At 38.7% G+C, this 14,244-nt stretch overlaps 1 protein-coding gene and 3 pseudogenes across 1 annotated transcript; all 4 read left to right on the forward strand.

Annotated features, from left to right (window-relative positions):
- Window positions 1–1,931: 1,931 nt before the first annotated feature.
- Window positions 1,932–3,240, forward strand: LOC134703000 (NADH-ubiquinone oxidoreductase chain 4-like; annotated as a pseudogene).
- A 3-nt stretch (window positions 3,241–3,243) lies between these two features.
- On the forward strand, window positions 3,244–4,179 carry LOC134702999 (cytochrome c oxidase subunit 3-like). Its single transcript, XM_063563441.1, is given in 1 exon segment — window positions 3,244–4,179. A coding segment is annotated over 1 exon segment (936 nt).
- Window positions 4,180–4,766: 587 nt separating this feature from the next.
- On the forward strand, window positions 4,767–5,276 carry LOC134703001 (NADH-ubiquinone oxidoreductase chain 2-like; annotated as a pseudogene).
- A 1,278-nt stretch (window positions 5,277–6,554) lies between these two features.
- Window positions 6,555–7,974, forward strand: LOC134702998 (cytochrome c oxidase subunit 1-like; annotated as a pseudogene).
- The last annotated feature ends 6,270 nt before the right edge of the window (window positions 7,975–14,244 follow it).

Genomic DNA, 14,244 nt, shown 5'->3' on the forward strand with positions numbered 1-14,244 from the left:
GGTTGTGGTTTCCTTCTATAATTAACCTATATTATATAGAAGAAGTAAAACGGCCCCGGTGAAATTTTAAGGCGATTGGGAAACAATGGTACTGATCTTACGAATTTTGTCGCAATTTAGACACTCCAAGCTCTAGAGAAAGCGCTGAAAGAATTTCGTGTTATACAATTGATTCTTACATAGAAGACCAGCAGGAGACATTTAGAAAAGGAGGGTATCGTTTGTTGGATGTTGATAACCGGATGGTGGCTCCAGCAGATGTGCAAATAACTGCTTTTGTAAGAAGGTCTGATGTGCTCCATTCGTTTGCACTCCCTAAGTTACTAATTAAAGTAGATGCCATCCCAGGTCGAATTAATCGGCTTCCTATAAAAGCTTCCCAGTGTAGAATTATTTACGGGCAGTGTTCTGAAATTTGCGGGGTTAACCATAGATTTATACCGATTGTGATTGAGTTTATTCCTGAGAAATATTTTGTCATATGGTTGGAAGCTCTTAACTAAAATAAAAAATAAGCTAAAGCTTTTAAGAAGCGTTAAACTTTTAATTTAATGAACTTGTACAATGGGCAAGTAGCTTTTAGTGATAAGGTGGTCTAATATTAGGATATAGGGCTCATGCCCCTAAGGCGCCGTGAGTAGTGGCTCTTATCTTTGTGAGAGCTGGCAGAGCTAATGCGTTTGATTTAGGATCAATTCATAAGTATATATACTTGCTTTCATGGCACAAGCTGGCAGACCTAATGCATACGATTTAAGCTCGTCTTATAAGATATACTCTTGTTTGTGTGTGAATTACAAAGCTAAGCCCAGTCTCATTATGGTTAGTGTCGAGTGTCTATTTAAGACTCTAAGGAGAGTAGCTGTTTTCTTTGGAGCCTCTATCCTATTAAGCCTTTGTCAAGTGTCAGCGGACTCTTTTACTCCCTTGGGGTCGACTAAGGCTGCACTGGTGGACTGAGTAGGCGTGGTTGTTGGTGTTATCCCTTTTGTAGGGGTGCTTCTCGCTGTGGGCTTCTATACTTTGTTGGAACGTAAAATTTTGGCTATCATTATAATCCGAAAGGGTCCATCCAAGGTGAGTTATATAGGGATCTTGCAGCCTTTTAGTGACGCAGGTAAGTTGTTATGTAAAGAGTTTATTGTGCCTACACGTGCTAACGTAGGGCCCTTCATTTTGGCTCCTGCACTAATATTAACTATCAGTTTACTTGGATGGCTTTTATACCCGTATAAGTCGGCTGAAGTGTTTTATGTTTTCGGGGTGATTCTGTTTATAGTTATTACTAGAGTCAGGGTTTAGGTAATAATATCCGGATGGGCTTCTAACTCTAAATACTCTTTGCTAGGTGCAGTTCGTGCGATGGCGCAAAGAATTTCTTATGAGATCCCTATAGGATTTATCTTCTTTTGTGTGGTGCTGTGCTCGGGTGTGTTTATGTTTCAAGAAATTAGGGTGTTCCAACAAAGGTCCTTTTTTTTCTTTTTTCCTTTGTGCGTAGTTATAGTTGTCTGAATGCTGTGTATGCTAGCTGAAACTAATCGGGCGCCATTTGATTTTGTGGAAGGAGAGTCGGAATTAGTGTCAGGATACAACGTGGAGTACAGCGGAGGGGGGTTTGCAGTTATATTTATTGCGGAGTACTCTAGTATTCTTCTCAGAAGGGTTATAAGGGCGGCGATATTTTTCGGGGGAAATGAAGCGTTGATCGGGGTCTTTATGATGGCTTTTGCGGTCTTCTTTGTGGTTATTCGTGCTTCTTTACCTCGTTTACGTTATGATAAGTTAATGAGTTTGTGTTGGACTGTTCTTCTATGTGTCATACTTATGGCTAGTGTGTGTGTAGTAGTTCTAGTTAGGGTGTATGTAAGATAATATAAACTAGTATAATTCATTTACACTGAATGTGTCAGATAAAGTCTGTCTTACTTATGGTTAAAAGGTTGGCAATTAGACTTATTGCATTGATTATTATAAAAAACCTAAATATGAGTGTCATTGGGTTAAGCGTTCTAACTATTCTAAGTATGGGCGCCACAAGAGTCGCGATAGGGGGGGTAGAGTTGAACGGGTTGTACACCACAGACTTTGTAATAGGGTTAATGGTTACACTAACTCTATTTGTAGCAATTCTTTCCTACCTAAGGAGGGTTAAGATCCACCGGAAAGCAAGATTTAATTTAATAATTATCAGAATCAGCCTAATTTTAGTGATAAGATTCAGGGTGAGGAGGTTCTTTCTTTTTTTTTTTTTTTTTGAAAGTGTGCTAGCCCCTCTGTTGTTATTAATTGTAGGCTGAGGCTATCAGCCAGAGCGTTTACAGGCAGGGGGGTATATAGTAATCTATACGGTGTTCGGATCTCTTTTTTTCTTATGGGGGGTAAGAGAACTCTATATTAGAGGGTTGAGGAGGAGGATAAGTTCTGTGGTAAGGCTAGTAAAAAAAAGGGGAATGAGATTGTGATGGCTATACATTCTAGGGTTTCTTATCAAGCTACCAATATATCCATTTCACCTGTGACTACCTAAGGCTCACGTAGAGGCCCCAGTAGCCGGTTCGATGCTATTGGCCGGGGTGGTACTAAAATTAGGAGGGTACGGGCTGCTTCGATTTATAATAGTTATACAAATAAGGCTTAGAAGCGTTTTTTTTTGTGCTGCTACTAGTGGTGAACTTGGCAGGAGGTGTCTACGCAGGATTAGCGTGTGTACGGCAAGTGGACCTAAAATGTTTGGTAGCATATTCCTCTGTAGCGCATATGAGGCTTGTGCTATTAGGAGTGCTTAGCAACACGGTATTAGGGGTAGTGGGGGCCATTATTATTATGATCGGGCATGGGTTGTGTTCATCAGGTTTGTTCAGGTATGTGAATGCTATCTATAAGATGAGGCACTCGCGTCTGCTAGTAATAAATAAAGGGGGCTTGTTAGTCTGCCCAAGTCTAGTCTTAATGTGTTTCCTGTTAAGATCAAGCAACATAGCAGCCCCTCCTAGTCTAAACTTATTTGGGGAAATCCTCGTTTTCGGCGTGGGAGGGTGAATAAGTGGAGTGTTCCTGCTTATCCTGGGTCTGATAAGCTTTATTAGGGCATGTTTTAGACTATACCTATATGGAAGTTGTTGTCACGGGAAGGGGGTGTCACACAGGGAGTCCTTAAACTTGAGAAGAGTTTGTGATGTTTTTGTTCTGGCGGCTCATTGGATACCGCTGAACTTTATGTTTATGTTTATACCCTAAACAATGAATCGTAATCCTTATTCTCGTTACTATGTACCAGGTCCAAGTCCGTGGCCCTTTTTTGTGGCTATCTCGGCAAACGGAATAGCGGTAGGGTTAATTTTGTGACTGCATCGAACTCCCAGATTTCTATTAATAGGAATGAGGTTGGGGTGTATACTATTGAGAACTTTTAGATGATGGCGAGACTTAATTCGTGAGGGAGATATTGGGTTTCATACTCGCTTCGTAATCAAGAGATTTCGTGATGGAGTTGCCCTTTTTATTCTGTCTGAAGTAATGTTCTTCTTTTCTTTTTTTTGGACTTTCTTCCATAATGCCTTAAGACCCTCGTGTGAACTAGGGATGCGATGACCCCCTCCAGGGATCCGCACGCCAAACCCGTCGTCGACAAGGCTGTTCGAGACAGGTCTTTTAATTAGGAGGGGGTTATTCGTAACTCAAGCCCATAAGAGAATGCGTTTGAAGGATTATGATGTTGGGCCATTTATTGGCCTAGTGGTAACAATTTTATGTGGGACTGTGTTCTTCCTAGTGCAACTTCGAGAATACTACTGAAACTCATACACTATTGCAGATAGGGTGTATGGAAGAGTGTTTTATTTACTAACTGGGTTTCATGGAATGCACGTAGTTGTGGGGACTCTTTGACTAATGGTGAGGTTAGTCCGACTATGGCGTGGGGAGTTTTCCAGTCAACGGCACTTTGGTTTTGAGGCTTGCATTTGGTACTGACACTTCGTAGATGTGGTATGGGTAGCATTATGATGTTTAGTATATGTGTGGTTTGGAGGATGGTTATACATGTGGTGGTTCAAAATATGAGACGGGGACGTCTATACGTTTAAGTACCCAGACGCAAAGCCTTCGTGGTATGCGTACATTCAAGAAGAGCATGCTCCGTCCTGATATAAGATTCCTGACCATTTAAAAGGTTAAAAATAGGAGTCATACAGACTAGTTAAACAGTTTTGATTTGAAATCAAGTACCAAAGCGATTCCAAGCGCTTACTAGTCTGAGTAAAGTAGTCTAATTAAGGACAGAAGACCTATGATTTTCAAGTGTTATAAGTAACCTTTACTTGAAATGGTAAGCTTTGTGGTAAGACCTATAAAATTAGTGAGATTAGGGGTAATATTGATCGGGACAATTCTTAGGGTTAGAAGAGAAGAGATAGTAGGGGTGTGACTCGGTTTAGAGCTAAATCTGTATGGATTTCTTGTAATTATAAACCCTGATGGTCACTATAGTCCTGAGCCCTGTGTAAAATATTTTGTGGTACAAAGAACGGGGTCAATTCTGATACTAGTGGGTTTTGTAACCTTGATAGAGCAGCACGTAGTGAGAGGGCTGGTGATAAGGGGGGCGGGTACAGTGTTAAAATCTGGCGTTTTCCCGCTACATTCGTGGGTCCCTTCAATTATTAAGAACAGCAGATGGTTAGCAAGAGGGTTAATATTAACTTGGCAAAAAGTCGCCCCCCCTTGTCTTTTTATCAATAATTATACCCTCTAAGGGGTTGTGAGTAGTAATTGTATTGATAGCTGGAATTGGGGCAGTAGGGGGCCTTAACCAGAATTCAGTACGAGTAATAAGCGCGTACTCGTCGTTTGTGCATACATCATGAATGCTGTTAGGGCTCACATGGTCAAGAGTAGTCTTTGTAGGGTATTTTGCAGTTTACTCGCTGTCGGTAGGGCTGTTTTTTTATGGGTGCTCAATAATAAACAAAACAAGAATGGGCGGTCAGATTAGTAGAGCCGCGAGGGGTATAGGGTTACTGATACTGATGGGGATGCCTCCTTTCCTTGGCTTTCTAGCGAAAGTATTGGTGTTTCTAATGAGAGGAAGGGCTGTAATCGTGGCTTGTATTATAGGTTCAGTAATCAGGCTAAAATTCTACATTGACTTTTTTTATAGGATAGTAATAAAAAGGTTAGTAGACAAAAACAAAGCAGAATTCAAGATTATGTGGAGGATAGTGATCGGGGCTAACCTAGCAGGGGGGGCATTGATCTTGGTGAGATTTATTTAGAAACTGCTTTTAGGCCAGGGGCGTTTTGATTTCGGCTCAAAAAGAGTGGGTAAAACCACAAAAGTATGATAAAAAGGTAATTTAAAATAAAATATTTTGTTTCAAACATAACTATAGGTAGTTGTTACCTCCTTTTTGTAGAATGGTACTTTAAAAAAAAGGATTGGTTTGCATCTAATTATTAAGCCTAGGTTTTCATTCTTAAGTGAGGAAGTTAATTAACATAATAGGGCTGCTAACTTTGTTATAAATGGCTTGTACCATTTTTCCTTATAAAAAAGTAGTTTAATTTAAGAACGATAGGTTGTGGGGCTATTAGTGGTGTCAACCCTTTTTTAGCTAGATATAGTTTAAAATAAAATATTGGCTTTGGGAGCTAAAGACACTTCCATAAGTTTTCTAGAAGAATGGTTATGGGGTTAAGAGTTGCGTTTGTCTGCATTGTGTCTTTTTTGTTTACGGGGTTATTTATGCTACTAAGGGAAAAGCGGGGTCTAGACCGAGAAAAGTGCAGTCCATATGAGTGTGGATTTGAGCCTATTGGAAGAGCTCGGAGGCCCTTTTCTATCCGATTCTTTCTAGTAGCAGTTTTGTTCGTCGTGTTTGATGTAGAGGTAGTGCTGTTAATACCTTTTGCCTACATGTTCTTTTACGGTAAGAGAGTGTTAGGGATTTTGTCCTCAAGGGGTTTCCTTCTTATCTTGTTTGGGGGTCTCTACCACGAATATCGTGAGGGGTCTTTGGAATGAGTAGGTTAATACTAGAAGTGGCATTTATGCGAAACGAATTTTGATGAGAGGTGATTGTAAGAGGCTTACTTTTGCTGTTGGAAGTGTATTGTGTGTACCTGTGGTTTTCACGTCGAGAGTGCTTCTTAAGGAAGTATGGGACCAATGAAAGTTCTCAAGGATCTAATAGAAGGTTTGAAAAGGCATATCTTACTATAGCGTATAGGGAAAAAAATATTAAGAGGCTAAAATCTAGTGCGGCTCTAAGGGCTAATAAGGCTAGATGATTGGCTTCTAAGTAAGGATAAATAAAATGATAAAAATACTAAAAAAGGAAGAAGTAGGGGGTTATGGAGAAGTGGAGTCCTGGTGACGTCGATGGCTGTGATCAACAAATCACAAAGATATTGGAACCCTTTATCTGTATAGCGGAGTCTGAGGAGGGTTGTTTGGAGCAAGGTTGAGGTTAATGATCCGAATGCAACTGGGGCATCCTGGAGCAGTGTTCTTAAAAAGAGATTGATTCTATAATGTGGTGGTTACAACGCATGCCTTAATAATAATTTTTTTTGCTGTGATACCTATCTTAATTGGAGCTTTCGGTAATTGGTTGATTCCTCTGCTAGTAGGAGGTAAAGATATAATTTACCCGCGAATAAACAACTTAAGTTATTGACTATCTCCTAATGCACTATATTTACTAATACTGTCCTTTAGAACGGATAAAGGAGTTGGTGCTGGATGAACTATTTACCCCCCTTTATCTGTGTACCCCTATCATAGGGGCCCTAGGATGGATGTTCTTATTGTGTCACTACATCTAGCTGGGCTCAGCTCTCTAGTGGGGGCTATTAACTTTGCTAGGACCAATAAAAATATGCCAGTGTTAGAAATGAAAGGAGAACGAGCGGAGCTTTATGTTTTAAGGATTAGAGTTACTGCAGTTCTTTTAATTATTTCAATTCCGGTTCTAGGAGGGGGCATCACAATAATCTTGTTTGACCGAAACTTTAACACAACTTTTTTCGATCCCGCAGGAGGGGGGGGACCCCGTTTTGTTCCAACATTTGTTTTGATTTTTTGGGCATCCGGAAGTGTATATTCTTATTCTACCTGCCTTTGGTGTGATATCAAAAGTAATTATGCATTGCTCTGGAAAAGAAGCGGTTTTTGGTCTAATTGGGATAGTATACGCAATAATCGGAATTGGAGGGTTAGGGTGTATGGTGTGGGCTCACCACATGTTTACCGTAGGTCTTAATGTTGATACTCGAGGCTATTTTTCTACCGCAACTATAGTAATCGCTGTTCCAACAGGGGTGAAAGTATTCAGATGACTGGCAACTATAGCAGGAAGAAAATTCAAAATAAAGCCTGCCGCCTACTGAAGTACTGGGTTTCTGTTTTTATTCACCGTGGGAGGGCTAACAGGGGTCTTACTGTCTAGGGCTTCTATGGATGTGTCTCTACACGACACATATTATGTGGTGGCTCATTTCCATTATGTGCTAAGAATAGGGGCGGTGTTTGGGGTGTTCTGTGGTCTTAACCATTGGTTGCCAAATTTTGTTGGAGTATGCTTTAATAAGAAATGGAGGAAAGCCCATTTTATAGCAATATTTTTTGGGGTAAATACTACCTTCTTTCCTCAGCATTTCTTAGGCCTAAGAGGAATGCCTCGACGGTATATAGACTACGCTGATATTTATGCTCACTGACATTGGGTGTCTTCTTATGGGTCCGCTGTGTCTTTTGGGTCTCTAATATATTTTAAGTTCCTTCTATGAGAGGCTCTAGTAAGCCAGCGAGGGGTTGTATTTAGTGGGGGTTTATGTGGTGAAATAGACTGAGCAGGTACCCGAGACCTTTATCCAGGAAGGAAGCATGTTTATAGCCAATTGCCATTTGTGTGAACTAACCCTTATAACACGTGTATCACTTATATTTATAAGAAATCGCGTAATCAATAATTTAAAGTCATGTTAATAGATGTTTTTTCTAGATTTGATGCTCACAGCTATAACTTAATTTGGTTGTCTATGCCGTTATGGTTGCTGTCTTCTATAGTGCCAATAACCGTGCTATTTAGAGACGTGTACACTAAGGGTAGAAGTACGAGCTCTTTTCGGAGTTTGGTGCTATCCTTTACTTATTCGATGATTCGATTGAACGGAAAGGGACTAAAGCTATCTGGGTTTCCTCTAGTAATAAGGGGTCTGTTCATGATAATTCTGATACTAAATCTGTCTGGAAACTTTCCATTCTTTTTCCCTGTAAGAGGGCAGTTTGTGTTCGGGTTCTCCTTTGCTTTGTCTATTTGAACTTGTTTAGTTTTATCTAGTCTTTTATGCAGATTTGAGCAGGGGTTGATGAGTCTCGTTCCAACAGGTTGCCCGTTAATCCTTGTGCCTTTTATAGTAGTGGTTGAGCTAATTAGTGGCATACTTCGCCCTTTAACATTAGTTTTACGTCTGACACTAAATCTGGGAGCTGGTAAAGTAATTCTAACTATATGCAGGAGAGAGTTAGTAGTTAGCTGGTTAAATAGCAGAAGGCTGCTTACAGGAGTTGGGGGTATTAAAGGGTTAATAATGGGCGGAGGTGTTTTTGGAGCCGCTGAAGTTGCAATCGCGTGTATTCAGGTTATATTTTTTGTGTCTTATTGTGTCTCTATACGGAGGATCATAGAAGGTAGGTAGTTTTAAAAGCTTTGCTGAAGCGACGGCCTTGTAAGTCGTAGAAAACTATGTGTTTTAAAGCTATGATTTGAATAAAATTCCTAGGAGTTTTCTTAATAAGTATAGGCTGTTTTGTAATCTTCCGTATAAACAAACACCTTTTGTGTTTATTTGTAGGGCTTGAAATAATAAGACTAGGCTTATTGTTTGTAACCCATGTGTTTCTAATAAATCAGTTTTGGTTAATTTTACTAATTCTATGTTTAGCTGTTTGCGAAGCCAGAATTTGCTTGGCCCTTCTGGTTATGGTGATGCGACTATGCGGAGACGATTTGATGTCAAGGTTACTAAGAGATGGCTCGTAAAAATAGTATCATACAATTAAAAAGTAACTTAGGGTTACTTTTACTGATTCTGATTGGATACTTATTTATTCTTAGAGGGAGGACCTTTGGAAAAGCTTATTTATTGGAAGTTACTGTTTGAGAGAGTAATTGTCTCTCATTTAGCTTCAGAGTTCTACTAGATAGCGTAAGAATAGTCTTTGTTGGGACGGTTTTGGTAATTAGAGGAAGTGTAGCAACCTACTGCAAGTGGTATATAGCTGGAGAGCCATACTACAAGCGGTTTATGGGATTAGTATGGTTGTTTGTGCTGTCTATAGTGTTTATAATCTTAGTTCCTAATTTAGTAATACTTTTAATTGGTTGAGACGGGCTAGGGCTCACCTCATTCCTATTAGTGGCTTATTACCAGAACAATAAGAGGTTATCTGCGGCTATGTTGACAGCTTTGACTAATCGAATTGGGGATGTTTTTGTACTTTTTAGAGTTTCTATTTTTTTAAGAGAAGGGGGGTGGTTAATTTATATATACCACCCAGTGCAGACATGGGTTAATTTAGGGTTTGTGGTAGTTCTTGCAGGTATAACTAAAAGCGCACAAATGCCGTTTTGCGCATGGCTACCTGCTGCCATGGCGGCACCCACAGCCGCGTCTCCTCTTTGGTGCATTCTTCGACATTGGTGACAGCTGGGGTTTATTTGATTCTTCGCTCTTTTTATATTATCAGAGCTAATCCCTTTGTGACTCAAATACTTATAGTCTTAAGACTATTTACTCTAATATTAGCGGGGTCAAGGGCTGTGTTTGCGTTTGACCTAAAAAAGGTAATCGCACTCTCGACTTTGAGGCAGTTAAGGTTAATAATATTCTCGATTTCAATCCTTCTTCCGTCTGTAGCTTTTTTTCATTTAGTAACCCATGCGGTATTTAAAGCTTTGTTGTTTCTAGGCGCAGGGGGTGTTATTCATAGAAACCAAAAGAATCCAAGATATCCGGGGGTTAAGAAGCTTGTGGCAAGGATTACCGGTAAGAATGGGTGCAATAACGGTTGCAATTGTGTCCTTGAGAGGGGCCCCGTTTATAAGAGGGTTTTTCTCTAAAGACCTAATAATTGAGCTAAGAATGATAGACAGAAGAATAACTTATGGGTGCTATTTATTAGAGCTAACAGGTTTAATCTTCACTTCTTTTTATAGGGCACGGATTGTATTTAGAGTAATACTTGGGTCTAATTACGTTAATAGCAGAAGTTTGCGGATTAATGAGCACTTAAATATACAAACTCCTTTTCTTAGCCTGTATATTGGGGCTATTATCTTAGGAGGTATTAGGGAGGAAAATAGAGAGGTTTGGGTTTGTAGTAGTTCTTGAGAAATATGAGAGAGTCAGAGTATTTCTTATTCCCTTTGTAGGGTTAATTTTGTGATGAGGAGTGCTTAGAAAATTAGGGTCTAAGCCTTGGTCGTCAGCCAAACTATTAAGATTCTTTTTGAGAATGTGGCTCATAGAGAGGCTAACCTCCCACCCCAGAAAAATGGCCTTCTTTAAGGGGTCCAGGATGGTAGCTCAAAGTCTGGATCAAGGTTGACTAGAGCTATTGGGCCCTCAAGGTGCCCATAAGGGACTAGGTCAACTCAGCTGTTTGAATGAAATTGTTCAGAAAAATTATTTTACCTACCAGCTGGTAGTATGAGGGCTGGTGGTAGCGGGGGGCGTAAGCTTAATTATGTTTATATAATGAGAGTTATAGTCATATGTGTAATTTTGATGGCTGTGTTTTCGATTGTCTTAATTGCCAAGCAACCTATTTCTTTAGGGCTAGTGCTATTGAGGGGGTCTATAATTGCATGTGTGGAGGTTGCACTGGAGGTTAGAAGGTTGTTAGGGTTCTTATTGTTCCTAACTTACGTTAGGGGTGTAATAGTCCTGTTCTTGTATGTTTTAAGGATCTACCCCAATGAAGTGTATCGTTTTAATCTAGAGTTTATGGTTCTCGTCAGAAGGTGTTGTGCCAGAGCGGTCCTTATGGGTCTTATGAATTACGAGTACAGAGAAATTAGCGGGTCTTTGTTTCTAAGTTTCATGGCTGAAAGAAGCGGGTTAAGGTTATATATCCTAATAGCTGGTGTGTTACTGTGTTGTAATATTAGTGGTGTCGTATTTGTGCATAAAAACCATGGTGCCTTTACGAAGAGTAAAATAAACCTAAAATAGAAGATACAGTAGCTTAATTAAAGCGTCTCATTGAAAATGAGGAAGATGGATACTTTAGTACCTTGTGTCAAATCTGTAGGAGGGTTTGATTATGGCCCTAAATTTATGGGCAAAATGCTTCTCATGATTCTAAATGCGGGCTTGAACAAATTAAGTGCAAGTTCAACATCAGTGGGGAAAATTGGTTAATAAAGGAAACTTTAACCCAGCTTTTTGACAAATTCGGGGTCAATTGATGAATGCCAGCAGCCGCGGTTAGATTCAGTTCGAATATAAATTTAAGCGGATTGGTTAGAGTCAATGTTGTGTTATAAAACTATAAAAAAACTATAGGTGCAGTGTAATGTTAACGGTTTTTTGTGGTTATATTCCTAAAGTTTTAGTGAGCTTCTAACGAATCTATGAAGTGAAACCAGGATTAGATACCCTGTTATCCATAGTTTAAAACAAAAGTTCCTCTTAACTAAACATTTGGTTGTCAAAGAGAAATAAATAGGCGGTGTCTGAGATAGAAAACAGGGGATCCTGGGTGTTAAAGGATAACCCACCTACATTTGAGCCTTGTCTTATTAGTGCGTGTGTATGGTTGTTTACTCTAATATGGTGAGTGTCGGGTAAAATTTTTGGTTATTACTGAAGCTAACTCTTATTTTACTTGCTGAGTTCGGTAAGGTAAGTTACTTTTAGTTAGGTGCAGCTACTAGAATTGGCTATATGCCCATGTAGCACAACTTCAAAAATAATTCAGATTGACATGCAGCTTATGACAAGGTTAATCTGGGATACAGATGTAACTTAAGCAATAATTCAAAGATTGAGCTACTAAAAGGTAGCTCAACTAAGTAGACAAATAAGATAAGAAAACTTGCCTTTGAAGAAGGACTTGTAAGTAAGGGTTAAAAATAAAATTACCCTGAATACAATCAGATGAGTACTAATCGCCCGTCGCTCGCGGGGGAAACCTGTGAAAAGTCGTAACAAGGTAGCAGTAACGGAAGTTGCTGCTAGGCTATAATATGCATATATAGTAAATAATATTATATTTGCCTTCCAAGCAAAAGTTCTAATGAAATTAGTGTATGCTGGCCAAATAGTTTAAGCTAAAACGTTGAGCTGTTAATTCAAAATCGCAGTAATTTGCTTTGGCTTGCTTAAGTAGTTTAGGGAAAACATAAGATTTTCATTCTTAAGTCAGATAGTATTTCTCTTAAGTTGTGCTTAGTAGTTAATGTTAATATAACTGAGAACTGCAAATTCTCCATAGTCTAGTTAGGCCTAAGCTTAGTGCCACGTGGGGGATGATCCAGTTGCTTTGATGAAGCAAAGTTCAAAAGTAGTTTTTTGGCACTTAGAACTTCGAAGCGTTATAAAGAAAAATTGTAGTAAGTAGGGCTTTGATTCCTAAAGAAAAAAGTTAATCTTCTTCTTCATAAATAAGTTAAAAGTAGTTAATATATAACTTAGAATTGTCAGTTCTAGATTCCTCTTACTGAGGCTTTTTATAATTTATCTTTTTTAAAGAGACGTGCATAATTGTTTTGTGAAAAGTGCACTTGAATTAAAATAGTATAAATAAATTTTAGTACCTTTTGCATAAGGGTTTTTCAAGACAAGTTTAAGAATTTAATTTTCCCGAATAAAAGAGAGTTATTTTTTTGAGTTAAGAAATCGTGGCAGAGATTTAATTAAACTAAAGAATAGCGGCTAGATACTATTCGCGCTTTTAGATATCTGGTTGGCTTAAAAAGATGTGTAAGCATTTTCCTTAACTATTTAAGGGGTAAAATTTTTTGGGTTAAGCTGAAAAATACTAAAATTGATGTTAAAAAAAAAATTGGGTTTCTATAGGCTTTAAACTGGCTATTAGATATTAGTGTATTTTAACTAAAACCAGATGGGGAAAAAAGATTAATTGGGTTATTCATTTACTTTAAAATAAGCCTATGGTTGTAGGACCAGTGACTATGATAAAAACGAGTAAAAATATTATTTATTTGGTATTACTATTTTGTTTTACCTTAAAAAACTAAAGGCTAAATAAAAGTTTTTAAACGAATTCGGCAAACTAAACTTCTCGACTGTTTAACAAAAACATTTCCTTTTGATGTAAGTAAAAGGTAGTCCCTGCCCAGTGCAACTAGAGTAATGTTTGTTGTAAACGGCGGCGTTAACGTGAGCGTCCTAAGGTAGCGCGATAATTTGCCTTTCAATTGAAGGATGGTATGAAAGGGTTAACGAAGAAGGTGCTGTGTCTGAAAATTTAATTTAAACTAACTTTAAGGTGAAGAGGCCTTTATGTAAAAGAAGGACGACAAGACCCTATGAAGCTTTATCTTAATTGGAGTTTTTGGCTCTTATACGATTTTGATGGGAGATCAGTGAAAATAAGTCTTTCACTATTATATAAATCTAACTCGTATTTCCTAACTTTATATGTGTGGCTAGCTACTCTAGGGATAACAGCGCAATTTCTCCCGAAAGATGGTATTGGAGGGGAAGATTGCGACCTCGATGTTGGCTTTAGATATCCTAGAGGCGTAGAAGCTTCTAATGGTGGGTCTGTTCGCCCTTTAAAATCTAACATGAGCTGAGTTCAGAACGGCGTGAGCTAGTTCAGTTTCTATCCTCTTTTAAAAATGAGCTAATTTTGTACGAAAGGACTTTTTCGCTAAAGCAACGCTTTGCCCTGGCTCTGTCATTGCTTAAATAATGCTACGCAATAAACTGATTAGTTTATAAAAAGGGTTGCCTTTTATGAAGCTGAAGGCCAATTAGTGGCGGTAGGGCGTGTCGTTGGTTCTTGTTAAAATTAGTATTGCTATTTTATTAAAAAATAGGGTTAAAACGGGTTGCAAATTAGGTAAAAAATAAAACAGTCTATTAATGCAGCCAAAAAGCAGCAATCACCCACCTAAAGAATAAAACAAGGGTTCTAAAAAGGCGGTGTGTAATGGATTTGTGCTAGTAACAGACAAAAAAAAACCAAACACTGTGGAAACCCTT

The sequence above is a fragment of the Mytilus trossulus genome, unplaced genomic scaffold (genome assembly GCF_036588685.1).
Source record: "Mytilus trossulus isolate FHL-02 unplaced genomic scaffold, PNRI_Mtr1.1.1.hap1 h1tg000809l__unscaffolded, whole genome shotgun sequence".
NCBI classification, from domain to species: domain Eukaryota; kingdom Metazoa; phylum Mollusca; class Bivalvia; order Mytilida; family Mytilidae; genus Mytilus; species Mytilus trossulus.